Source organism: Oncorhynchus keta, chromosome 7 (genome assembly GCF_023373465.1).
Source record: "Oncorhynchus keta strain PuntledgeMale-10-30-2019 chromosome 7, Oket_V2, whole genome shotgun sequence".
In the NCBI taxonomy this organism is placed as follows: Eukaryota; Metazoa; Chordata; class Actinopteri; order Salmoniformes; family Salmonidae; genus Oncorhynchus; species Oncorhynchus keta.
Genome location: NC_068427.1, coordinates 46,239,282 through 46,264,788, shown reverse-complemented (window position 1 = coordinate 46,264,788; position 25,507 = coordinate 46,239,282). Strand labels below are relative to the sequence as shown.

The 25,507-nt window shown below is 43.7% G+C and overlaps 1 protein-coding gene across 4 annotated transcripts in view; it reads right to left on the bottom strand.

Moving 5' to 3' along the window:
* The window catches only part of LOC118386444 (disintegrin and metalloproteinase domain-containing protein 23-like), a 60,474-nt gene that overhangs the window by 15,528 nt on the left and 19,439 nt on the right, over positions 1-25,507 (bottom strand). For all 4 annotated transcript variants that reach the window (XR_008140220.1, XR_008140219.1, XM_052523021.1 and 1 more), the window contains exons 5-24: positions 24,094-24,176; positions 23,096-23,159; positions 21,310-21,382; positions 20,855-20,922; positions 18,357-18,422; positions 17,868-17,936; positions 16,226-16,392; positions 15,831-15,915; positions 15,663-15,750; positions 15,434-15,485; positions 13,381-13,480; positions 12,651-12,722; positions 12,476-12,562; positions 11,342-11,422; positions 11,202-11,252; positions 10,889-10,952; positions 10,616-10,721; positions 10,152-10,271; positions 9,634-9,802; positions 8,693-8,804 (exon numbers count right to left, since the gene is read on the bottom strand). Coding sequence is in view for 2 of the 4 variants with exons in the window: in XM_052523021.1 (XP_052378981.1) it covers positions 8,693-8,804; positions 9,634-9,802; positions 10,152-10,271; positions 10,616-10,721; positions 10,889-10,952; positions 11,202-11,252; positions 11,342-11,422; positions 12,476-12,562; positions 12,651-12,722; positions 13,381-13,480; positions 15,434-15,485; positions 15,663-15,750; positions 15,831-15,915; positions 16,226-16,392; positions 17,868-17,936; positions 18,357-18,422; positions 20,855-20,922; positions 21,310-21,382; positions 23,096-23,159; positions 24,094-24,176 (1,777 nt within the window). In the remaining 2 variants the exon portion in view is untranslated. The remainder of the gene's footprint in view (positions 1-8,692; positions 8,805-9,633; positions 9,803-10,151; positions 10,272-10,615; positions 10,722-10,888; positions 10,953-11,201; positions 11,253-11,341; positions 11,423-12,475; positions 12,563-12,650; positions 12,723-13,380; positions 13,481-15,433; positions 15,486-15,662; positions 15,751-15,830; positions 15,916-16,225; positions 16,393-17,867; positions 17,937-18,356; positions 18,423-20,854; positions 20,923-21,309; positions 21,383-23,095; positions 23,160-24,093; positions 24,177-25,507) is intronic.

Here is a 25,507-nt window from a genome sequence, read left to right as displayed (position 1 = left end):
GTGATAGGGAGGCTAAGAGGTCAAATATACTGTTTGGGTGTTCTACTGTGACAGTGAAACGTTTTGATGTGATAGGGAGGCTAAGAGGTCAAATATACTGTTTGGGTGTTCTACTATGACAGTGAAACGTTTTGATGTGATAGGGAGGCTAAGAGGTCAAATATACTGTTTGGGTGTTCTACTGTGACAGTGAAACGTTTTGATGTGATAGGGAGGCTAAGAGGTCAAATATACTGTTTGGGTGTTCTACTGTGACAGTGAAACGTTTTGATGTGATAGGGAGGCTAAGAGGTCAAATATACTGTTTGGGTGTTCTACTGTGACAGTGAAACGTTTTGATGTGATAGGGAGGCTAAGAGGTCAAATATACTGTTTGGGTGTTCTACTGTGACAGTGAAACGTTTTGATGTGATAGGGAGGCTAAGAGGTCAAATATACTGTTTGGGTGTTCTACTATGACAGTGAAACGTTTTGATGTGATAGGGAGGCTAAGAGGTCAAATATACTGTTTGGGTGTTCTACTGTGACAGTGAAACGTTTTGATGTGATAGGGAGGCTAAGAGGTCAAATATACTGTTTGGGTGTTCTACTGTGACAGTGAAACGTTTTGATGTGATAGGGAGGCTAAGAGGTCAAATATACTGTTTGGGTGTTCTACTGTGACAGTGAAACGTTTTGATGTGATAGGGAGGCTAAGAGGTCAAATATACTGTTTGGGTGTTCTACTGTGACAGTGAAACGTTTTGATGTGATAGGGAGGCTAAGAGGTCAAATATACTGTTTGGGTGTTCTACTGTGACAGTGAAACGTTTTGATGTGATAGGGAGGCTAAGAGGTCAAATATACTGTTTGGGTGTTCTACTGTGACAGTGAAACGTTTTGATGTGATAGGGAGGCTAAGAGGTCAAATATACTGTTTGGGTGTTCTACTATGACAGTGAAACGTTTTGATGTGATAGGGAGGCTAAGAGGTCAAATATACTGTTTGGGTGTTCTACTATGACAGTGAAACGTTTTGATGTGATAGGGAGGCTAAGAGGTCAAATATACTGTTTGGGTGTTCTACTATGACAGTGAAACGTTTTGATGTGATAGGGAGGCTAAGAGGTCAAATATACTGTTTGGGTGTTCTACTATGACAGTGAAACGTTTTGATGTGATAGGGAGGCTAAGAGGTCAAATATACTGTTTGGGTGTTCTACTGTGACAGTGAAACGTTTTGATGTGATAGGGAGGCTAAGAGGTCAAATATACTGTTTGGGTGTTCTACTGTGACAGTGAAACGTTTTGATGTGATAGGGAGGCTAAGAGGTCAAATATACTGTTTGGGTGTTCTACTGTGACAGTGAAACGTTTTGATGTGATAGGGAGGCTAAGAGGTCAAATATACTGTTTGGGTGTTCTACTGTGACAGTGAAACGTTTTGATGTGATAGGGAGGCTAAGAGGTCAAATATACTGTTTGGGTGTTCTACTGTGACAGTGAAACGTTTTGATGTGATAGGGAGGCTAAGAGGTCAAATATACTGTTTGGGTGTTCTACTGTGACAGTGAAACGTTTTGATGTGATAGGGAGGCTAAGAGGTCAAATATACTGTTTGGGTGTTCTACTGTGACAGTGAAACGTTTTGATGTGATAGGGAGGCTAAGAGGTCAAATATACTGTTTGGGTGTTCTACTATGACAGTGAAACGTTTTGATGTGATAGGGAGGCTAAGAGGTCAAATATACTGTTTGGGTGTTCTACTGTGACAGTGAAACGTTTTGATGTGATAGGGAGGCTAAGAGGTCAAATATACTGTTTGGGTGTTCTACTGTGACAGTGAAACGTTTTGATGTGATAGGGAGGCTAAGAGGTCAAATATACTGTTTGGGTGTTCTACTGTGACAGTGAAACGTTTTGATGTGATAGGGAGGCTAAGAGGTCAAATATACTGTTTGGGTGTTCTACTGTGACAGTGAAACGTTTTGATGTGATAGGGAGGCTAAGAGGTCAAATATACTGTTTGGGTGTTCTATGACAGTGAAACGTTTTGATGTGATAGGGAGGCTAAGAGGTCAAATATACTGTTTGGGTGTTCTACTATGACAGTGAAACGTTTTGATGTGATAGGGAGGCTAAGAGGTCAAATATACTGTTTGGGTGTTCTACTGTGACAGTGAAACGTTTTGATGTGATAGGGAGGCTAAGAGGTCAAATATACTGTTTGGGTGTTCTACTGTGACAGTGAAACGTTTTGATGTGATAGGGAGGCTAAGAGGTCAAATATACTGTTTGGGTGTTCTACTGTGACAGTGAAACGTTTTGATGTGATAGGGAGGCTAAGAGGTCAAATATACTGTTTGGGTGTTCTACTGTGACAGTGAAACGTTTTGATGTGATAGGGAGGCTAAGAGGTCAAATATACTGTTTGGGTGTTCTACTGTGACAGTGAAACGTTTTGATGTGATAGGGAGGCTAAGAGGTCAAATATACTGTTTGGGTGTTCTACTGTGACAGTGAAACGTTTTGATGTGATAGGGAGGCTAAGAGGTCAAATATACTGTTTGGGTGTTCTACTGTGACAGTGAAACGTTTTGATGTGATAGGGAGGCTAAGAGGTCAAATATACTGTTTGGGTGTTCTACTATGACAGTGAAACGTTTTGATGTGATAGGGAGGCTAAGAGGTCAAATATACTGTTTGGGTGTTCTACTGTGACAGTGAAACGTTTTGATGTGATAGGGAGGCTAAGAGGTCAAATATACTGTTTGGGTGTTCTACTGTGACAGTGAAACGTTTTGATGTGATAGGGAGGCTAAGAGGTCAAATATACTGTTTGGGTGTTCTACTGTGACAGTGAAACGTTTTGATGTGATAGGGAGGCTAAGAGGTCAAATATACTGTTTGGGTGTTCTACTGTGACAGTGAAACGTTTTGATGTGATAGGGAGGCTAAGAGGTCAAATATACTGTTTGGGTGTTCTACTATGACAGTGAAACGTTTTGATGTGATAGGGAGGCTAAGAGGTCAAATATACTGTTTGGGTGTTCTACTGTGACAGTGAAACGTTTTGATGTGATAGGGAGGCTAAGAGGTCAAATATACTGTTTGGGTGTTCTACTGTGACAGTGAAACGTTTTGATGTGATAGGGAGGCTAAGAGGTCAAATATACTGTTTGGGTGTTCTACTGTGACAGTGAAACGTTTTGATGTGATAGGGAGGCTAAGAGGTCAAATATACTGTTTGGGTGTTCTACTGTGACAGTGAAACGTTTTGATGTGATAGGGAGGCTAAGAGGTCAAATATACTGTTTGGGTGTTCTACTGTGACAGTGAAACGTTTTGATGTGATAGGGAGGCTAAGAGGTCAAATATACTGTTTGGGTGTTCTACTGTGACAGTGAAACGTTTTGATGTGATAGGGAGGCTAAGAGGTCAAATATACTGTTTGGGTGTTCTATGACAGTGAAACGTTTTGATGTGATAGGGAGGCTAAGAGGTCAAATATACTGTTTAGGTGTTCTACTGTGACAGTGAAACGTTTTGATGTGATAGGGAGGCTAAGAGGTCAAATATACTGTTTAGGTGTTCTACTGTGACAGTGAAACGTTTTGATGTGATAGGGAGGCTAAGAGGTCAAATATACTGTTTGGGTGTTCTACTGTGACAGTGAAACGTTTTGATGTGATAGGGAGGCTAAGAGGTCAAATATACTGTTTGGGTGTTCTACTGTGACAGTGAAACGTTTTGATGTGATAGGGAGGCTAAGAGGTCAAATATACTGTTTGGGTGTTCTACTATGACAGTGAAACGTTTTGATGTGATAGGGAGGCTAAGAGGTCAAATATACTGTTTGGGTGTTCTACTGTGACAGTGAAACGTTTTGATGTGATAGGGAGGCTAAGAGGTCAAATATACTGTTTGGGTGTTCTACTGTGACAGTGAAACGTTTTGATGTGATAGGGAGGCTAAGAGGTCAAATATACTGTTTGGGTGTTCTACTATGACAGTGAAACGTTTTGATGTGATAGGGAGGCTAAGAGGTCAAATATACTGTTTGGGTGTTCTACTGTGACAGTGAAACGTTTTGATGTGATAGGGAGGCTAAGAGGTCAAATATACTGTTTGGGTGTTCTACTGTGACAGTGAAACGTTTTGATGTGATAGGGAGGCTAAGAGGTCAAATATACTGTTTGGGTGTTCTATGACAGTGAAATGTTTTGATGTGATAGGGAGGCTAAGAGGTCAAATATACTGTTTGGGTGTTCTACTGTGACAGTGAAACGTTTTGATGTGATAGGGAGGCTAAGAGGTCAAATATACTGTTTAGGTGTTCTACTGTGACAGTGAAACGTTTTGATGTGATAGGGAAGCTAAGAGGTCAAATATACTGTTTGGGTGTTCTACTATGACAGTGAAACGTTTTGATGTGATAGGGAGGCTAAGAGGTCAAATATACTGTTTGGGTGTTCTACTATGACAGTGAAACGTTTTGATGTGATAGGGAGGCTAAGAGGTCAAATATACTGTTTGGGTGTTCTACTGTGACAGTGAAACGTTTTGATGTGATAGGGAGGCTAAGAGGTCAAATATACTGTTTGGGTGTTCTACTGTGACAGTGAAACGTTTTGATGTGATAGGGAGGCTAAGAGGTCAAATATACTGTTTGGGTGTTCTACTGTGACAGTGAAACGTTTTGATGTGATAGGGAGGCTAAGAGGTCAAATATACTGTTTAGGTGTTCTACTGTGACAGTGAAACGTTTTGATGTGATAGGGAGGCTAAGAGGTCAAATATACTGTTTAGGTGTTCTACTGTGACAGTGAAACGTTTTGATGTGATAGGGAGGCTAAGAGGTCAAATATACTGTTTGGGTGTTCTACTGTGACAGTGAAACGTTTTGATGTGATAGGGAGGCTAAGAGGTCAAATATACTGTTTGGGTGTTCTACTGTGACAGTGAAACGTTTTGATGTGATAGGGAGGCTAAGAGGTCAAATATACTGTTTGGGTGTTCTACTATGACAGTGAAACGTTTTGATGTGATAGGGAGGCTAAGAGGTCAAATATACTGTTTGGGTGTTCTACTATGACAGTGAAACGTTTTGATGTGATAGGGAGGCTAAGAGGTCAAATATACTGTTTGGGTGTTCTACTGTGACAGTGAAACGTTTTGATGTGATAGGGAAGCTAAGAGGTCAAATATACTGTTTGGGTGTTCTACTATGACAGTGAAACGTTTTGATGTGATAGGAGGCTAAGAGGTCAAATATACTGTTTGGGTGTTCTACTATGACAGTGAAACGTTTTGATGTGATAGGGAGGCTAAGAGGTCAAATATACTGTTTGGGTGTTCTACTATGACAGTGAAACGTTTTGATGTGATAGGGAGGCTAAGAGGTCAAATATACTGTTTGGGTGTTCTACTATGACAGTGAAACGTTTTGATGTGATAGGGAGGCTAAGAGGTCAAATATACTGTTTGGGTGTTCTACTGTGACAGTGAAACGTTTTGATGTGATAGGGAGGCTAAGAGGTCAAATATACTGTTTGGGTGTTCTACTATGACAGTGAAACGTTTTGATGTGATAGGGAGGCTAAGAGGTCAAATATACTGTTTGGGTGTTCTACTGTGACAGTGAAACGTTTTGATGTGATAGGGAGGCTAAGAGGTCAAATATACTGTTTGGGTGTTCTACTATGACAGTGAAACGTTTTGATGTGATAGGGAGGCTAAGAGGTCAAATATACTGTTTAGGTGTTCTACTGTGACAGTGAAACGTTTTGATGTGATAGGGAGGCTAAAGAGGTCAAATATACTGTTTGGGTGTTCTACTGTGACAGTGAAACGTTTTGATGTGATAGGGAGGCTAAGAGGTCAAATATACTGTTTGGGTGTTCTACTGTGACAGTGAAACGTTTTGATGTGATAGGGAGGCTAAGAGGTCAAATATACTGTTTGGGTGTTCTACTATGACAGTGAAACGTTTTGATGTGATAGGGAGGCTAAGAGGTCAAATATACTGTTTGGGTGTTCTACTATGACAGTGAAACGTTTTGATGTGATAGGGAGGCTAAGAGGTCAAATATACTGTTTGGGTGTTCTACTGTGACAGTGAAACGTTTTGATGTGATAGGGAGGCTAAGAGGTCAAATATACTGTTTGGGTGTTCTACTGTGACAGTGAAACGTTTTGATGTGATAGGGAGGCTAAGAGGTCAAATATACTGTTTGGGTGTTCTACTGTGACAGTGAAACGTTTTGATGTGATAGGGAGGCTAAGAGGTCAAATATACTGTTTGGGTGTTCTACTGTGACAGTGAAACGTTTTGATGTGATAGGGAGGCTAAGAGGTCAAATATACTGTTTGGGTGTTCTACTGTGACAGTGAAACGTTTTGATGTGATAGGGAGGCTAAGAGGTCAAATATACTGTTTGGGTGTTCTACTGTGACAGTGAAACGTTTTGATGTGATAGGGAGGCTAAGAGGTCAAATATACTGTTTAGGTGTTCTACTGTGACAGTGAAACGTTTTGATGTGATAGGGAGGCTAAGAGGTCAAATATACTGTTTGGGTGTTCTACTGTGACAGTGAAACGTTTTGATGTGATAGGGAGGCTAAGAGGTCAAATATACTGTTTGGGTGTTCTACTGTGACAGTGAAACGTTTTGATGTGATAGGGAGGCTAAGAGGTCAAATATACTGTTTGGGTGTTCTACTGTGACAGTGAAACGTTTTGATGTGATAGGGAGGCTAAGAGGTCAAATATACTGTTTGGGTGTTCTACTATGACAGTGAAACGTTTTGTCTAGGAAGTTGTCTAGAAGGGATTGATGTCTATATCTGTGATGATGGTGATATCATGATGTCTATATCTGTGATGATATCATGATGTCTATATCTGTGATGATATCATGATGTCTATATCTGTGATGATATCATGATGTCTATATCTGTGATGATGGTGATATCATGATGTCTATATCTGTGATGATGGTGATATCATGATGTCTATATCTGTGATGATGGTGATATCATGATGTCTATATCTGTGATGATGGTGATATCATGATGTCTATATCTGTGATGATGGTGATATCATGATGTCTATATCTGTGATGATGGTGATATCATGATGTCTATATCTGTGATGATATCATGATGTCTATATCTGTGATGATATCATGATGTCTATATCTGTGATGATATTAGAGGCCACAGCTACAGCACTTATTCACCTGGGAATCATTAGATGTATCTCTGTGCCTATTCCAGAATAATAACTTTCATGATTAGAATCATATTGATTTGTTTAGCATCTTTCATACAAGCATCAGCAACTTAAAGTGCTGTTAAAATTAGCACTTAAAAAAAAACTATAAAATAGCACAATAAAACAATAAGAGCAACAAAAGCAGATATAAAATATATATATATTTGAAAGTTAAAAAAGGATTGAAAACATCTATAAACGAAAAACAGTCAAAGAAGAATTAAAAGGCACACTAGTTAAATGCCATAGCCATCTTCAAGGACCTTCCATTCACTTTGACATGTGCAAATGTTCTGTGACATATACAGTTGAAGTCGGAAGTTGACATACACTTAGGTTGGAGTCATTAAAACTTGTTTTTCAACCACTCCACACATTTCTTGTTAACAAATTATAGTTTTGGCATGTCAGTTAGGATATCTCCTTTGTGCATGACACAAGTCATTTTTCCAACAATTGTTTCACTTATAATTCACTGTATCACAATTCCAGTGGGTCAGAAGTTTACATACGTTAAGTTGACTGTGTCTTTAAACAGCTTGGAAAATTCCAGGAAATTATCTCATGGCTTTAGAAGCTTCTGATTTAGAAGCTAATTGACAGTACTTGAGTCAATTGGAGGTGTACCTGTGGATGTATTTCAAGGCCTACCTTCAAACTCAGTGCCTCTTTGCTTGACATCATGGGAAAATCAAAAGAAATCAGCCAAGACCTCAGAAAAATAATTGTAGACCCTCACAAATCTGGTTCATCCTTGGGAGAAATTTCCAAACGCCTGAAGGTACCACATTCATCTGTACAAACAATAGTACGCAAGTATAAACATCATGGGACCACGCAGCCGTCATACAGCTCAGGAAGGAGACGTGTTCTGCCTCCTAGAGATGAACGTACTTTGGGGCGAAAGGTGCAAATCAATCCCAGAACAACAGCAAAGGACCTTGTGAAGATGCTGGAGGAAACAGGTACAAAAGTATCTATATCCACAGTAAAACGAGGCCTATATCGACATAACCTGAAAGGCTAACAAGTTAAACAATTTAAAGGCAATGCTACCAAATACTAATTGAGCGTATGTAAACTTCTGACCCACTGGAAATGTGATGAAAGAAATAAAAGCTGAAATAAATAATTATCTCTACTATTATTCTGACGTTTCACATTCTTAAAATAGTGGTGGTGATCCTAACTGACCTAAGACAGGGAATTTGTACTAGGATTAAATGTCAGGAATTGTGAAAACTGAGTTTAAATGTATTCGGCAAGGTGTATGTAAACTACCGACTTCAACTGTAGCTCTGATCTTTAGACCGAAGAAGGTATTTGAAAACCAACTGCCGTAAATCTGATCTAACAGTCAAAGGAATGATTCTAGTCAGGGAAGCATGTTACTTTAGTCTACCATAGATAGGTTCTGAAAACGAGACGGAAACAAACCTTTTGGTTCTTCGTCTTCTGTGGGTGCAGGCTCCTTGGGAGGGTCGGGCATGCTGCAGTCAGTCCCCGCCCAGGTGGTGTCACAGGTGCACGTCGCCTCGTTGTTACACACCTGGCCAGGTAGGACAAAGGGAGGAAGAGAGGCGGCAGGGAGGAATTCATTAATCTACGCTCCATGACAAATGAATATGTCATCCTTGTTAAACTCGTCCCCAGGCTCAATTACTACTGCATGCTGGGGATTTTACACGATTGGTGAAATTGTAGTGAATAATTCACTTGCTGACACTGTGTCATTGGAGAAATCATTGTGGGCCCTTATGGCTAATAACAAAGCCTTCAAGGTTGTAATTCTGGGCTCGGGTCATATGGGTACACCTAGAGCAGGGATCATCAACTAGATTCAGCTTCATATGGGTACACCTAGAGCAGGGATCATCAACTAGATTCAGCTTCATATCGGTACACCTAGAGCAGGGATCAACTAGATTCAGCTTCATATGGGTACACCTAGAGCAGGGATCAACTAGATTCAGCTTCATATGGGTACACCTAGAGCAGGGATCAACTAGATTCAGCTTCATATGGGTACACCTAGAGCAGGGATCAACTAGATTCAGCTTCATATGGGTACACCTAGAGCAGGGATCATCAACTAGATTCAGCTGCGGGATCATTTGTGGACTGCAAATTGACCACAAGAAGCCCAAACAGATATGTTTGACTAAAACATAATAATTTCAAACCTTACATTTGTATCCAATCACGTTGTGTCTCTATTATGTGTGGGAAATACTTGGGAACAAATTTCTTAAATTAAAATCACTTGGAGCTGGTTTTTTTTACAGTCTTTTAATGTCCAACACTGCCCCCCTCCCAGAAAACTTAAACAAACCACAGGCCAAATTCATCCTACGGGCCGCCAGCTCCCCTGGACTCACCCCGTGGGATGAGCACACCTGGCCGTTGGGCCCGCTGGGGCAGGTGCTCATGTTGAGGGACTGGATGGGCAGACACTTGTGGTCAAGGCACATCATGGACGGCCCACAGGGCGCTCCGTCCTCCACGTAGCCTAAGTCAGTCTCATCGTCCAAAAGAACATGGCCACCACTGGAGAGAGAGACAGAGAGAGAGAGAGAGAGAGAGAGAGAGAGAGAGAGAGAGAGAGAGAGAGAGAGAGAGAGACCATAGAGAGAGAGAGAGAGACGAGAGAGAGAGAGAGAGAGAGAGAGAGAGAGAGAGAGAGAGAGAGAGAGAGAGAGAGGACAGAGAGAGAGAGAGAGAGAGAGGGACCATAGAGAGAGACCAGAGAGAGAGAGAGAGAGAGAGCCCATAGAGAGAGAGAGACCATAGAGAGGGAGAGAGACCATAGAGAGAGAGAGAGACCATAGAGAGAGAGAGGCGAGTTAGTATCTGTATGTTGTCTCTGTGCGTTGACAGGTGAGGAGGTTGTATCCACCTGCAGTTCACCGGCCTGCCCTGATGGTGGAAGGAGGTACGAGTGATGTCTCCCTTCATCGTGCCGATGCGGGGGTTGTGTCCGATATTACTGCACAGCAGGAACCCACAGAACACATCACTGCAGAGGGAGAATCGGAGACGTTGCAACACTGTATATATAAGTAATATGACATTTGTAATGTCTTTATTGTTTTGAAACTTCTGTATGTGTAATGTTCGCTGTTCATTTTTATTGTTTATTTCACTTTTGTATATTATCTACCTCACTTGCTTTGGCAGTGTTAACACATGTTTCCCATGCCAATAAAGCCCCTTGAATTGAATTGACTAAGGGAACATTGACAATTTGTGAATATTACATTTGATGTAGAACAGACACAGCAGTACTTGACTATTTGTTCTGGTATAGTACATGACTACAGTGTACACCAGTGTATATTTGGTATCAGCTGTAAAACTCACTGCTTGCTGCACTGGAGCCACTTATCTCCATCCTTTCCACAGTTACCCTTCTCGGTTCCTTCTGTGTTTAGCTTCTCGTAGCAGAACTTCTCAGACGCTCCCGCCTCTGCACAAGGAGGTAACACAGGAGAGGAGAAAGGGAGGAGGATTACCACACCTCACTACAAGCTAATATCACTAAAGTACAAGTCTCAGATTCTCTGCATTTTATATGACATATCTTGCCACTGTACTGGCATTGAGTAACTTAAGCAAGAGGGATTCTGAACTCACTTGGGCCCCAGAGATATTTGCACTGGTTTCCTCTGGTCTTGCACTCTCCGCTGTAGCAGCGTCCCTAAAGAGACCAAATCATATCAAAATGTATTTACATAGCACCTTCTTACATCAGCAGATGTCAAAAAGTGCTTGTACAGAAACCCAGTCTAAAACCCCAAACAGCAAGCAATGCATGTGTAGAATCACTGAGTATACTCATTCATTCCCTATATGTTCAAGCAAGTTCATAATGACAATCATTTTCTAAATCACATCATCTGAATAGGTATACAGTATGTCCTTGTGGCTTAGTGATCATGCTGCCCACCTGGTCGACTTGACATTGGTAGCCATCTTGTTTGTGGAGGTTGGGAGGGCACTACAATGATCAACATAAAAAATATTTCCTTTTAAGACAGCTGAACGTTTCATCCTGTTTCAGAAATGAATGGTTAGAGCCCAACTCACCTGGCCAGAGTCTCCTGAGCATGTCTCTGAGATGTCACAGTCATTCACCGCATAGCGACAACTGTAACCACGTGGGTAGAACTAACATAGAAAGAGAGAACAAGAGACCGGGATTTCCTGTACCAATCTTATCAGGTCTCTTAAACAACACTAAACACAAAAAAACATACTGGTGATTAAACAGCCATATTGGTTCTTAGTGAGCAACCTGACACAGTGATTAAACTGCCATATTGGTTCTTAGTGAGCATCCTGACACAGTGATTAAACAGCCATATTGGTTCTTAAGCAACACAGTGATTAAACAGCCATATTGGTTCTTAGTGAGACCTGACACAGTGATTAAACAGCCATATTGGTTCTTAGTGAGCACCTGACACAGTGATTAAACAGCCATATTGGTTCTTGATTAGTGATTAAACAGCCATATTGGTTCTTAGTGAGCAACCTGACACAGTGATTAAACAGCCATATTGGTTCTTAGTGATTAAACAGCCATATTGGCAACCTGACACAGTGATTAAACAGCCATATTGGTTCAACCTAGTGATTAAACAGCCATATTGGTTCATGAGCATCCTGACACAGTGATTAAACAGCCATATTGGTTCTTAGTGAGCAACCTGACACAGTGATTAAACAGCCATATTGGTTCTTAGTGAGCATCCTGACACAGTGATTAAACAGCCATATTGGTTCTTAGTGAGCATCCTGACACAGTGATTAAACAGCCATATTGGTTCTTAGTGAGCAACCTGACACAGTGATTAAACAGCCATATTGGTTCTTAGTGAGCATCCTGACACAGTGATTAAACAGCCATATTGGTTCTTAGTGAGCATCCTGACACAGTGATTAAACAGCCATATTGGTTCTTAGTGAGCATCCTGACACAGTGATTAAACAGCCATATTGGTTCTTAGTGAGCATCCTGACACAGTGATTAAACAGCCATATTGGTTCTTAGTGAGCATCCTGACACAGTGATTAAACAGCCATATTGGTTCTTAGTGAGCATCCTGACACAGTGATTAAACAGCCATATTGGTTCTTAGTGAGCAACCTGACACAGTGATTAAACAGCCATATTGGTTCTTAGTGAGCATCCTGACACAGTGATTAAACAGCTCTTACCAGACAAGTGTTGTTGCAGCAAGGTCCGTCAGCGCAATGTGCACCATTAGCTAGGGAACACTTCTTACAGCAGTCCTTGTAGCACTCCTACAACATAGACGGCAGCACCAGTCTGACACTGTATTTGAACCATATTAATGAGAAGTAAATAAACTAGTATTTAATAGTAACTTACTGTTCTATCTCCGCAGTCACACTCCTCTCCCACCTCAATGTATCCATTCCCACACTCTGTAGATTCAAACAGCTGCCCAAACAAACAGAATCAGAGGGTTATAATGCTATCTGAATGACTGGTTATACACAGTATTAAACAGCCATATTGGTTCTTTTTTTGTTGTTGTTCTTTGAGCATCCTTTTAGCCCTTTTCTCCCCAATTTCTTAGTGAGCATCCTGGTATCCAATTGTTAGTAGTAGCTACTATCTTGTCTCAGTGATTCAGCTTACAACTCCCGTCACAATGTGCACCATTCGGGAGAGACGAAGGTTGAAAGTCATGTTCTATCTCCGTCCTCCGATTACACAACCCAACCAAGCCGCACTGCTTTTTTTGTTGTTGTTGAATTTTCTTAACACAGTGCTTGTCTCATCCAACCCGGAAGCCAGCCGCACCAATGCGCCGGAGGAAACACCGTGCACCTGGCCAACTTGGCTAGCGCACATTTGCGCCCAGCCCACCACAGGAGTCGCTGGTGTGCGATGAGACAAGGACACCCCTACCGACCAAGCCCTCCCTAACCCGGGCGACGCTAGGCCAATTGTGCGTCGCCCCACAGACCTCCCGGTCGCGGCCGGTTACGACAGAGCCTGGGCGCGAACCCAGGGACTCTGATGGCACTGCGCCACCCGGGAGGCCACAGTATCGCTCTTTTGATGTTCAGCGACCGCAAAGTAAACTACTCACCTTGGTCGGCCTGTTATAGAGACATGATCCACCGCCCTTCAGCAGGAACGCCTTGTAGTCTGAGATGCTGCACTTGGAGAACTTCCGGGGATGCTGGACCCTGAGGGGGGAAAGGAATAGATCCACCTTTATCATCCAACTGTTCATTGACCATGTCCTAGCGTGAGAGTGAAAGGTGTGGCAGATGTTATTCACGTCAGGTGACTCTGGACCAGTGTGCAACACGAGCCACTGTCAACAACACAAGCATGAAGTCAAGGCAACTATCACATGCTACCGCAGGTCATGACCCTGCACAGCCTCTGGTGGCTGCAGATACAGCTCTATACATCCTGTCATTGGCCTACTATCATAGAGAGAGGTTGGGGTGCTAGGTGGTTAGCAGCTCATAGAGAGAGGCAGGGGTGCTAGGTGGTTAGCAGCTCATAGAGAGAGGCAGGGGCGCTAGGTGGTTAGCAGCTCATAGAGAGAGGCAGGGGTGCTAGGTGGATAGCAGCTCATAGAGAGAGACAGGGGCGCTAGGTGGTTAGCAGCTCATAGAGAGAGACAGGGGCGCTAGGTGGTTAGCAGCTCATAGAGAGGGGGGGCTAGGTGGTTAGCAGCTCATAGAGAAGGGTGGCTAGGTGGTTAGCAGCTCATAGATAGGGGTGGCTAGGTGGTTAGCAGATCATAGAGAGGCAGGGGTGCTAGGTGGTTAGCAGCTCATAGAGAGAGACAGAGGTGCTAGTTGGTTAGCAGCTCATGGAGAGGGGTGGCTAGGTGGTTAGCAGCTCATAGAGAGGGGTGGCTAGGTGGTTAGCAGCTCATAGAGAGGGGGGGCTCAGTGGTTAGCAGCTCATAGAGAGAAGCAGGGGCGCTAGGTGGTTAGCAGCACATAGAGAGGGGGGCTAGGTGGTTAGCAGCTCATGGAGAGGGGTGGCTAGGTGGTTAGCAGCTCATAGAGAGGGGTGGCTAGGTGGTTAGCAGCTCATAGAGAGGGGTGGCTAGGTGGTTAGCAGCTCATAGAGAGGGGTGGCTTGGTGGTTAGGAGCTCATAGAGAGAAGCAGGGGCGCTAGGTGGTTAGCAGCTCATAGAGAGAGACTGTGGTTTCTCTCTCCCTATCCTTCTCTCTCTCTCCCTCTCCCTCTCCCCCCTCTCTCTCTATACACTACCGTTCAAAAGTTTGGGGTCACTTAGAAATGTCCTTGTTTTTGAAAGAAAAGCTATTTTTTGCCCATTAAAATAACATCAAATTGATCAGAAATACATTGAAGACATTGTTCATGTTGTAAATGACTATTGTATCTGGAAATGGTTGATTTTTTTATGGAATATCTACATAGGCGTACAGAGGCCCATTATCAGCAACCATCACTCCTCTGTTCCGATGGCACGTGGTGTTAGCTAATCTAAGTTTATCATTATAAAAGGCTAATTGATTATTAGAAAACCCTTTTGCAAATATGTTAGCACAGCTGAAAACTGTTGTTCTGATTAAAGAAGCAATAAAACGGGCCTTCTTTGGACTAGTTGAGTATCTGGAGCATCAGCATTTGTGGGTTCGATTACAGGCTCAAAATGGCCAAAAACAAAGAACTTTCTTCTGAAACTCGTCAGTCTATTCTTGTTCTGAGAAATGAAGGCTATTCCATGCGAGAACTTGCCAAGAAACTGAAGATCTCGTACAACGGTGTGTACTACTCCCTTCACAGAACAGCGCAAACTGGCTCTAACCAGAATAGAAAGAGGAGTGGGAGGCCCCGGTGCACAACTGAGCAAGAGGACAAGTACATTAAAAAAGTACTTGTCCTCTTAGACAATCTTTGCAACTCTGCCTAAAAGGCCAGCATCCCGGAGTCGCCTCTTCACTGCTGACGTTGAGACTGCTGTTTTCTTTCAAAAACAAGGAAATGTCTAAGTGACCCCAAACTTTTGACAGGTAGTGTATATATATATAAATATATATATATCTGTCTGTGTGTATGTGTGTGTGAGGGGGGCACATGTGACAGGGAGAGCGAGACATAGACAGAAACAGAGAGTGAGAATAACAGTAGTTCAGCAGCCCATTACCCAGTGTCCTCCATGATGCAGCCCACCCAGGAATCAGAGCAGCCGCATTCCTCTGTGAGAGAGAACAACACACAGCATGTCCATCAAAGAAACATATGTGCCTAAAATTATTCCAAATTTTAAACATAGATTTTAAAATGAGATATAATATATTTTTTAAAAGGACTGCTTTGTAAATCTGTGAGACATATATGAATGTGCAGTGATGAATGTGAGCTGGTCTATGTACTTCTCTTTGCGGCTGGATCCCACTGGATGCCGAGGTTCTGTGCCAAGCTCTGGGAGAGTGACGAAGCCATAGTCCATGTGGTGCCATACTACAGGTACAAAACATTAGCAGTTACTAGTCTGTTCTGTCATAATAATAAAAATGTATGATCCTGGACATTAGACTCACCTCGTTGACCCCTACTCCACGGCTCACAGAGCACATGCCCCCGAAGTACGCTACACTGCTTCGGCGATAGTGGAAGGTCACATTGCTGTGCATCGAAGAGACACAGAGTAACTACCAGACAGACACACAGACAGGCAGTCAGATACACAGACAGACAGGTGGACAGGCAGACAGACATATGCTGGACATGTGAGTGGTATTTCAGCCACCCTTGGAGGAAAAATGAAAGTGGATGGAAAAAGGTTGCTTTGTTGTTAAAGCAAAAGCATTAGGGCCTAGTCCTTTAACATGATCTACTGATCTGGGAAGCCATAAAGGGGCTCTGTGTGCAAGAGATACTTACTACAGCATCAGTATGGGGTGGCCCTAAGGAACAGGGAGGAGAGAGCACTTACGAGAAGAGGTGCACAGCGTCAGTATGCTGCTTGATGCTCTGCGCCCGGTATTTAGAGAAATCTTTCAGCATGTCCAGAGGCTTCACACTGATGGGAATCGGGTCCTTGTCCGACCAGATCTCTACGGCAACCAGAACCACCCGTGTGTGCAGGTGCTCCTTAAAGATCTGTCATCGGAGCGTGTTGGGGTAGTGGGAGAACACACAGAGAGAGAGAGAGAGAGAGAGAGATGGAGAGATCACAGCACAGGAAGAGGAGAAGAATACTGGGTGTGAATGATCATCTGTACTGTCTGAGGACAGGACAGGACAGGGGAAACAGCACACTGAGAGCAGGGAGAGACATGGGACAAGACAAGACAGGACAGGACAGGGGAAACAGCACACTGAGAGCAGGGAGAGACATGGGACAAGACAGGACAGGACAGGACAGGACAGGGGAAACAGCACACTGATTACAGGGAAAGACGTGGGACATGACATGCCAGGACAGGACAGGGGAAACAGCACACTGAGAGCAGGGAAAGACATGGGACAGGACAGGACAGGACAGGACAGGACAGGGGAAACAGCACACTGAGAGCAGGGAGAGACATGGGACAGGACAGGACAGGGGAAACAGCACACTGAGAGCAGGGAGAGACATGGGACAAGACAGGACAGGACAGGACAGGACAGGGGAAACAGTACTCTGGGAGCAGGGAAAGACGTGGGACAAGACAGGACAGGACAGAACAGGGGATACAGCACACTGGGAGCAAGGAGAGACACAAGACTGTTATTCCACATCCCAGCTACACAGAGCAACAACAAGCACAGTGATACAGTGTATAATCTGAACATAACAGACACATGTATGGGGCCGACTGAGGGTACAGGAGACTGAGGGTACAAGAGACTCAGATTACAAGAGACTCAGATTACAGGAGACTCCGATTACAAGAGACTCAGATTACAGGAGACTGAGGGTACAAGAGACTCAGATTACAAGAGACTCAGATTACAGGAGACTGAGGGTACAGGAGACTGAGGGTACAGGAGACTGAGGGTACAAGAGACTGAGATTACAAAAGACTCAGATTACAAGAGACTCAGATTACAGGAGACTCAGATTACAGGAGATTTGAGATACAGGAAACTGAGGGAACATGAGACTCAGGGTACATGAGATAAGTAGTGTATGACACATGAGGAAGTGGTCAATTCTGGGTTCTACCTCTAGGGGAACTTCAATATAAATGGTAAACAGCTGTTCTCAACAAAAAAATACATATACATTTGAACAATTAATCTGTCAATTCAACGTTTCGATATACTTGTGTTTTGCAAACACAATAATTGATTAAGATATGATTGATTCAACTATGGTTGATGATTGATTCAAATATGATTGATTCAACTATGATTGATGATTGATTCAAATATGATTGATTCAACTATGATTGCATTGAAAGTATTATTTAGTCACACAAGAGCCAGAGAATTAGAATCAGTTCAACATTATTCTAGATTGTTCTGATGGACACCCTGAAACATACACCAGAAAGAGGAGGTGAAGGTCTGAATATCTGCAGTTGAATAAAAGTTTTTTTTAAAATAAAAATAAGAATCAGTTCTCAGAGCCAACTGAAGATGTTACTCACAGCATCAACAAGGTTCACCACTGACTTGGCAGAGTTCCTGGTGTGCTGCTTGGTCTTGAGTCGCTTATACTGCAGACCACACGAAAACAATGACACAAATGTTATTCAAAACTATTATTAAGGGGAATATGAATCAATTCTCATACAAGCTTCTACCACACCCTTTTAGAAAATACATAAAATATACATGTTGATTTTTGATGGTCCACACCAACAATAGAATACGCCTGGTGTTTTCACATCTGGACCACGGTTACGTTAGCTAGGATATGAATCATGCATCCACCACTACATTCAGCAGTGTTGCATTCTCTTGTGGGTGTATCTGGCTAAGCATAGGACACGAGAGGAGGAAAAACAAGCCTCCTTGGTGTCGACGGAATGCTGTCGAGACTCTTAACAGTAAAATAATGAAACATTGCTGAAGTATTCATTCGTGTTTCCTGTCTTCTGTTTAGATAGTGTTGCTTGACTTTTGAGGGCACATACCATATTATGGTCACTGACGATCATAATCTCCAAATACTTCATCTCCTCAAATACATTCCTAGGCATCTGAAAAAGCCACAGATTAGTTAATTTTCATATTGACACAGCAATGACAGATTTATAGAGGATGAGAAGAAAATAGAGGATTATATGAGGCTACATAGAACACTAGGTTATAACAAGAGGCTACATAGCACACTAGGTTATAACATGAGGCTACATAGCACATTAGGTCATAACAAGAGGCTACATAGCACACTAGGTTATAACATGAGGCTACATAGCACATTAGGTCATAACAAGAGGCTACATAGCACACTAGGTTATAACATGAGGCTACATAGCACATTAGGTCATAACAAGAGGCTACATAGCACATTAGGTCATAACAAGAGGCTACATAGCACACTAGGTTATAACATGAGGCTACATAGCACATTAGGTCATAACAAGAGGCTACATAGCACACTAGGTTATAACATGAGGCTACATAGCACATTAGGTCATAACAAGAGGCTACATAGCACACTAGGTTATAACATGAGGCTACGTAGCACACTAGGTTTACAGTAGGGTTATTGTTACAGTAGGGTTACAGTAGGGTTACAGTAGGGTTAGTGTTACAGTAGGGTTAGGGTTACAGTAGGGTTATTGTTACAGTAGGGTTAGGGTTACAGTAGGGTTACAGTAGTGTTACAGTAGGATTAGGGTTACAGTAGCTTTACAGTAGGGTTACAGTAGGTTTACATTGGGGTTAGGGTTACAGTAGGGTTACAGTAGCGTTACAGTAGGATTAGTGTTACTGTAGGTTTACAGTAGTGTTACAGTAGGTTTACAGTAGGGTTACAGTAGGGTTATAGTAGGGTTACAGTAGGTTTACAATATGATTAGTGTTACAGTAGGGTTACAGTAGGGTTAGGGTTACCGTATGGTTACAGTAGGGTTATAGTAGGGTTACAGTAGGTTTACAGTATGATTAGTGTTACAGTAGGGTTATAGTAGGGTTAGGGTTACAGTAGGGTTACAGTAGGATTACAGTAGGGTTAGGGTAGGGTTAGAGTTAGGGTATGGTTACAGTAGGGTTAGAGCTGGGTATGGTCACAGTAGGGTTAGGGTAGGGTTAGAGTTAGGGTATGGTTACAGTAGGGTTAGGGTAGGGTTAGAGTTAGGGTATGGTTAGAGTAGGGTTAGGGTAGGGTTAGAGTTAGGGTATGGTTACAGTAGGGTTAGGGTAGGGTTAGGGTAGGGTTAGGGTAGGGTATAGTTACAGTAGGGTTAGGGTAGGGTTAGGGTAGGGTATAGTTACAGTAGGGTTAGGGTAGGGTTAGGGTAGGGTATAGTTACAGTAGGGTGAGGGTAGGGTTAGGGTAGGGTTAGGGTAGGGTTAGAGTAGGGTATAGTTACAGTAGGGTGAGGGTAGGGTTAGGGTAGGGTATAGTTACAGTAGGGTGAGGTTAGGTGAGGGTAGGGTTAGGGTAGGGTTAGGGTAGGGTATAGTTACAGTAGGGTTAGGGTAGGGTATAGTTACAGTAGGGTTAGGGTAGGGTTAGGGTTAGGGTATGGTCACAGTAGGGTTAGGGTAGGGTTAGGGTAGGGTTAGAGTTAGGGTATGGTTACAGTAGGGTTAGGGTAGGGTTAGAGTTAGGGTATGGTTAGAGTAGGGTTAGGATAGGGTTAGAGTTAGGGTATGGTTACAGTAAGGTTAGGGTAGGGTTAGGGTAGGGTATAGTTACAGTAGGGTGAGGGTAGGGTTAGGGTAGGGTTAGGGTAGGGTATAGTTACAGTAGGGTTAGGGGTAGGGTATAGTTACAGTAGGGTTAGGGTAGGGTATAGTTACAGTAGGGTAGGGTTAGAGTTAGGGTATAGTTACAGTAAGGTTAGGGTAGGGTTAGGGTAGGGTTAGGGTAGGGTATAGTTACAGTAGGGTTAGGGTAGGGTATAGTTACAGTAGGGTGAGGGTAGGGTTAGGGTATAGTTACAGTAGGGTAGGGTTAGAGTTAGGGTATAGTTACAGTAAGGTTAGAGTAGGGTTAGGGTAGGGTTAGGGTAGGGTATAGTTACAGTAGGGTAGGGTTAGAGTTAGGGTATAGTTACAGTAAGGTTAGGGTAGGGTTAGGGTAGGGTTAGGGTAGGGTATAGTTACAGTAGGGTTAGGGTAGGGTATAGTTACAGTAGGGTTAGGGTAGGGTTAGGGTAGGGTATAGTTACAGTAGGGTAGGGTTAGGGTAGGGTTAGGGTAGGGTATAGTTACAGTAGGGTGAGGGTAGGGTTAGGGTAGGGTTAGGGTAGGGTATAGTTACAGTAGGGTGAGGGTAGGGTATAGTTACAGTAGGGTGAGGGTAGGGTATAGTTACAGTAGGGTGAGGGTAGGGTATAGTTACAGTAGGGTGAGGGTAGGGTGAGGGTAGGGTTAGGGTAGGGTTAGGGTAGGGTAGGGTTAGAGAAGGTGGAGTGTTTTACAAAATCCCTTTAAGGGACTGATGAGGTCACAGACTTACAGCCCGCTTTTTCCTGCGCTTCAGCCAAGACATGTCGTCCAGCTCCGAAAGCAGCCGCTCGTCCTTCACTAGAGAAACACGGGAACACAATAACAAAGGTCGATAAACACACTGAGGTCTACGACAGGATACCGATGTCACCATGCTGGGTTCTGTGGTTATGTGTCAACAGTCCCAACCTGCGTCAAATACACTAAAGTATTAAGTTGAGGTATGCTTTAAGTTAATTTACCTTCCACTCTACTGGGCAAACCAAATCGAGAGCAACACAGGGTTTTTTGAACGTATTTGACATTATGTACTTGACCCAGATGAGAAGAATCTCATGTCAGCGTTAGTAGGAGAGGTTCTGGAAGGCCAGGTAGACAGGCCATGAGAGTGTTGATGTAAAGTGGTGGAGGGCGGGTGGACGTTATGCAAGACCCAAGATGGCAGTCAGATGCAGAACACCTTACCCAGTTCCTCTGAGTCACTGTTCCACTGGAGGCTGGGCATCCTGCGCAGTGAGTGGGGCCGTGCGGCTGTATCCTGTGAGGGAGAAACCGTCAACAGGCCGTCAACAGAGGTGTGATGAGGGTGGAGGGAACAGGGAACAGGGGTCAAGTTACAGAAGAAGAGGGTATCGGAGGGTATTCCCATTCCACTGTATAACAAGGCACATGATCAGGTTTTCACAACTACAGAGTCAACATTAATCAATAAATAAAATGGAATACTTGGCTACCCTAAACACATTATCATTACATTACAATGATCTTTTCCATTACCATGAATCTTTCCATGACCATTATCATTTCATTACCATTAATCTTTCCATGATCATTATCATTCCATTATCATTAATATTTCCACTATCACTGTCCTTTCCACTATTATTATTATTATCCTTTCCGGTGTCATTATCATTCCATTATTGTTATTATTCCCATCATCATTATCATTTCCATTGTTATTAATCCTTTCCGTTACCATTATCATGATCTTTTCCATTGTCATTGTCATTCCATTATAATTATAATTTCCATGATCATTATCCTTTCCATTATCATCATGGACCTTGAATGGGATACGGTGTTCTGGGCTTATGTGACTTTAGAAAAAGATCAATGAGAGATTAGCGAGGCAAAACATACAGCACTTTTGTTTGGTGTTTTTAGGCTGTGTTTCTGTACAGCACTCTGTGACATCAGCTGATGTAAGAAGGGCTTTATAAATAAATTTGATTGATTGATGATTAGTCATATGTCCTTCATTATTAGTACACCATGGACTTCCTTCAAAAACAAGATTGACAATGAAGTATCAATTTTCACTAGATAACCTAATGTGCCTTTACTGTAAAACGGGGGCTTTAGTAAGGGTAAAGGAGGCCTTAGTAAGGGTAAAGGAGGCTTTAGTAAGGGTAAAGGACGCTTTAGTAAGGGTAAAGGAGGCTTTAGTAAGGGTAAAGGAGGCTTTAGTAAGGGTAAAGGAGGCCTTAGTAAGGGTAAAGGAGGCTTTAGTAAGGGTAAAGGAGGCCTTAGTAAGGGTAAAGGAGGCTTTAGTAAGGGTAAAGGAGGCCTTAGTAAGGGTAAAGGAGGCTTTAGTAAGGGTAAAGGAGGCCTTAGTAAGGGTAAAGGAGGCCTTAGTAAGGGTAAAGGAGGCTTTAGTAAGGGTAAAGGAGGCCTTAGTAAGGGTAAAGGGGGCTTTAGTAAGGGTAAAGGAGGCTTTAGTAAGGGTAAAGGAGGCTTTAGTAAGGGTAAAGGAGGCCTTAGTAAGGGTAAAGGGGGCTTTAGTAAGGGTAAAGGAGGCTTTAGTAAGGGTAAAGGAGGCTTTAGTAAGGGTAAAGGAGGCTTTAGTAAGGGTAAAGGAGGCTTTAGTAAGGGTAAAGGAGGCCTTAGTAAGGGTAAAGGGGGCTTTAGTAAGGGTAAAGGAGGCTTTAGTAAGGGTAAAGGGGGCTTTAGTAAGGGTAAAAGAGGATTTAGTAAGGGTAAAGGGGGCTTTAGTAAGGGTAAAAGAGGATTTAGTAAGGGTAAAGGGGGCTTTAGTAAGGGTAAAGGAGGCTTTAGTAAGGGTAAAAGATGATTTAGTAAGGGTAAAGGGGGCCTTAGTAAGGGTAAAAGAGGATTTAGTAAGGGTAAAGGGGGCTTTAGTAAGGGTAAAAGTGGCAAAAGTGATCCTAGCAGTAGCACAAGTAGAGGTAGAACCATTTTATTTATGTAGCAAAGATGGTTAAAAACCTAAATGGAAGGAAAAACTTACAATTGAGTGAGTCTGTTGCAAAGGCTCCATTATATAGAGATAGAGTCCATCGTCAAACATTCCGCTGTCAGGCAAAGGCAGGGGGAACGAGAGGCAAAGGCAGGGGGAACGAGAGGAAAGGCAGGGGGAACGAGAGGAAAGGGCAGGGGGAACGAGAGGCAAAGGCAGGGGGAACGAGAGGCAAAGGCAGGGGGAACGAGAGGAAAGGCAGGGGTAATGAGAGGAAAGGGCAGGGGGAACGAGAGGAAAGGGCAGGGGGAACGAGAGACAAAGGCAGGGGGAACGAGAGGAAAGGCAAGGGGAACGAGAGGAAAAGGCAGTGGGAACGAGAGGAAAGGCAGGGGGAACGAGAGGCAAAGGCAGGGGGAATGAGAGGAAAGGCAGGGGGAACGAGAGACAAGGGCAGGGGGAACGAGAGACAAAGGCAGGGGGAATGAGAGGAAAGGCAAGGGGAACGAGAGGAAAAGGCAGGGGGAACGAGAGGAAAGGCAGGGGGAACGAGAGGAAAAGGCAGGGGGAACGAGAGGAAAGGCAGGGGGAACGAGAGGCAAAGGCAGGGGGAACAAGAGGAAAGGCAGGGGGAACGAGAGACAAGGGCAGGGGGAACGAGAGACAAAGGCAGGGGGAACGAGAGGAAAGGCAGGGGGAACGAGAGGAAAGGCAGGGGGAATGAGAGGAAAGGGCAGGGGGAATGAGAGGCAAAGGCAGGGGGAACGAGAGGAAAGGCAGGGGGAATGAGAGGAAAGGGCAGGGGGAACGAGAGACAAGGGCAGGGGGAACGAGAGACAAGGGCAGGGGGAACGAGAGGAAAGGGCAGGGGGAACGAGAGACAAGGGCAGGGGGAACGAGAGGAAAAGGCAGGGGGAACGAGAGGCAAAGTGAAGAGAGAAGACAGTCAATACTGAGTCAATAGCAGCTGTCGAGAGCACAGATGAATCTCCACACATATTCCAGGCACGGATTATTATATATACAACTGCTGCTGTTCATTCACTTACTGCAGCCCATTGCAGGTAGACAAGGCCACGTGGGAATCATCTTTCCCCCTCACCTGGCCGTGGTAGTAACAGTGCTCACCACCCTGAGAGAACACAGAAACAACACTTAAACAGCACTTAAACAACATGTAAACAACATGTAAACAACACTTACACAACAATTATACAGCACTTAAACAACACTTATACAACACTTAGACAACACTTAGACAACACTTCACATCACAGCAACCTAATGTGGAGAAGATGGGGGGGCATGATGATTAGAGCACCACTCCAGTGGTCTTCTACAAGACATTCAACAAACAAAATATATTCACATACTAATCCATCTATACAATCTGGAATATACTTCAGATGAAGTACTGTGTTGTAGTACTGTTTATTCAGTTGGGAGGACTATACTTTTCTCCAATACAGTACATCTTCTGCAGCCTCTTTAACGAAATCAGCCCACATTTAGAAATAATACATTTCGGGAGTGTGGGTTGTGCTTGTGGGCCTCAAACTTGACTGTTCTCTTCAGACCTCAATGGTCCACATCTCTCTCTCTCTCTCTCTCTCTCTCTCTCTCTCTCTCTCTCTCTCTCTCTCTCTCTCTCTCTCTCTCTCTCTCTCTCTCTCTCTCTCTCTCTCTCTCTCTCTCTCTCTCTCTCTCTCTCTCTCTCTCTCTCTCTCTCTCTCTCTCTCTCTCTCTCTCTCTCTCAGAAAGAGCCACCATCCCACGCTGCATAGCTACTGCAGAGCGCCAGTCTCTCCCTTCCCTGTCACGTGATCTGGATTGCAGCCAGGCAGGCATGAGAGGAGGGAGGCTGCAGGGGAGCGGAGTGGAGCCATGCTGAGTCAGCTTGCTCCACTGTGCCCAGCCTAGCCCTCAGCCCCTGAGCCCTCAGCCTAGCCCTCAGCCCCTGAGCCCTCAGCCTAGCCCTCAGCCCCTGAGCCCTCAGCCTAGCCCTCAGCCCCTCAACCCATCAGCCCCTCGGCCTAGCCCTCAGCCCCTCAACCCATCAGCCCCTCGGCCTAGCCCTCAACCCATCAGCCCATCAGCCTGGTCCTGATTCAGCAACACCAGTGGCAGTTCCCTCTCCCCCTCTCTCTCTCTCTCTCTCTCTCTCTCTCTCTCACTCTCTACCATCCCTCCCTCTCACACTCTCTTTCTTTACCATCCCTCTCTCTCTCTTTCTCAACCATCCATCCTTCCTCTCCCCATCTATCCCTCCCTCCCTCTCTCTTTCTCCTGTCTCTCTCTCCCCTAGCTCTCCCTCACTCTCTTTCTTCATTATTAAAACAGAAACAACACTTACGCAACATCAGGATGAATCAGATTTGAACATCAGAATGAATCAGATTTGAACATCAGGATGAATCAGAATTGAACATCAGAATGAATCATATTTGAACATCAGAATTAATC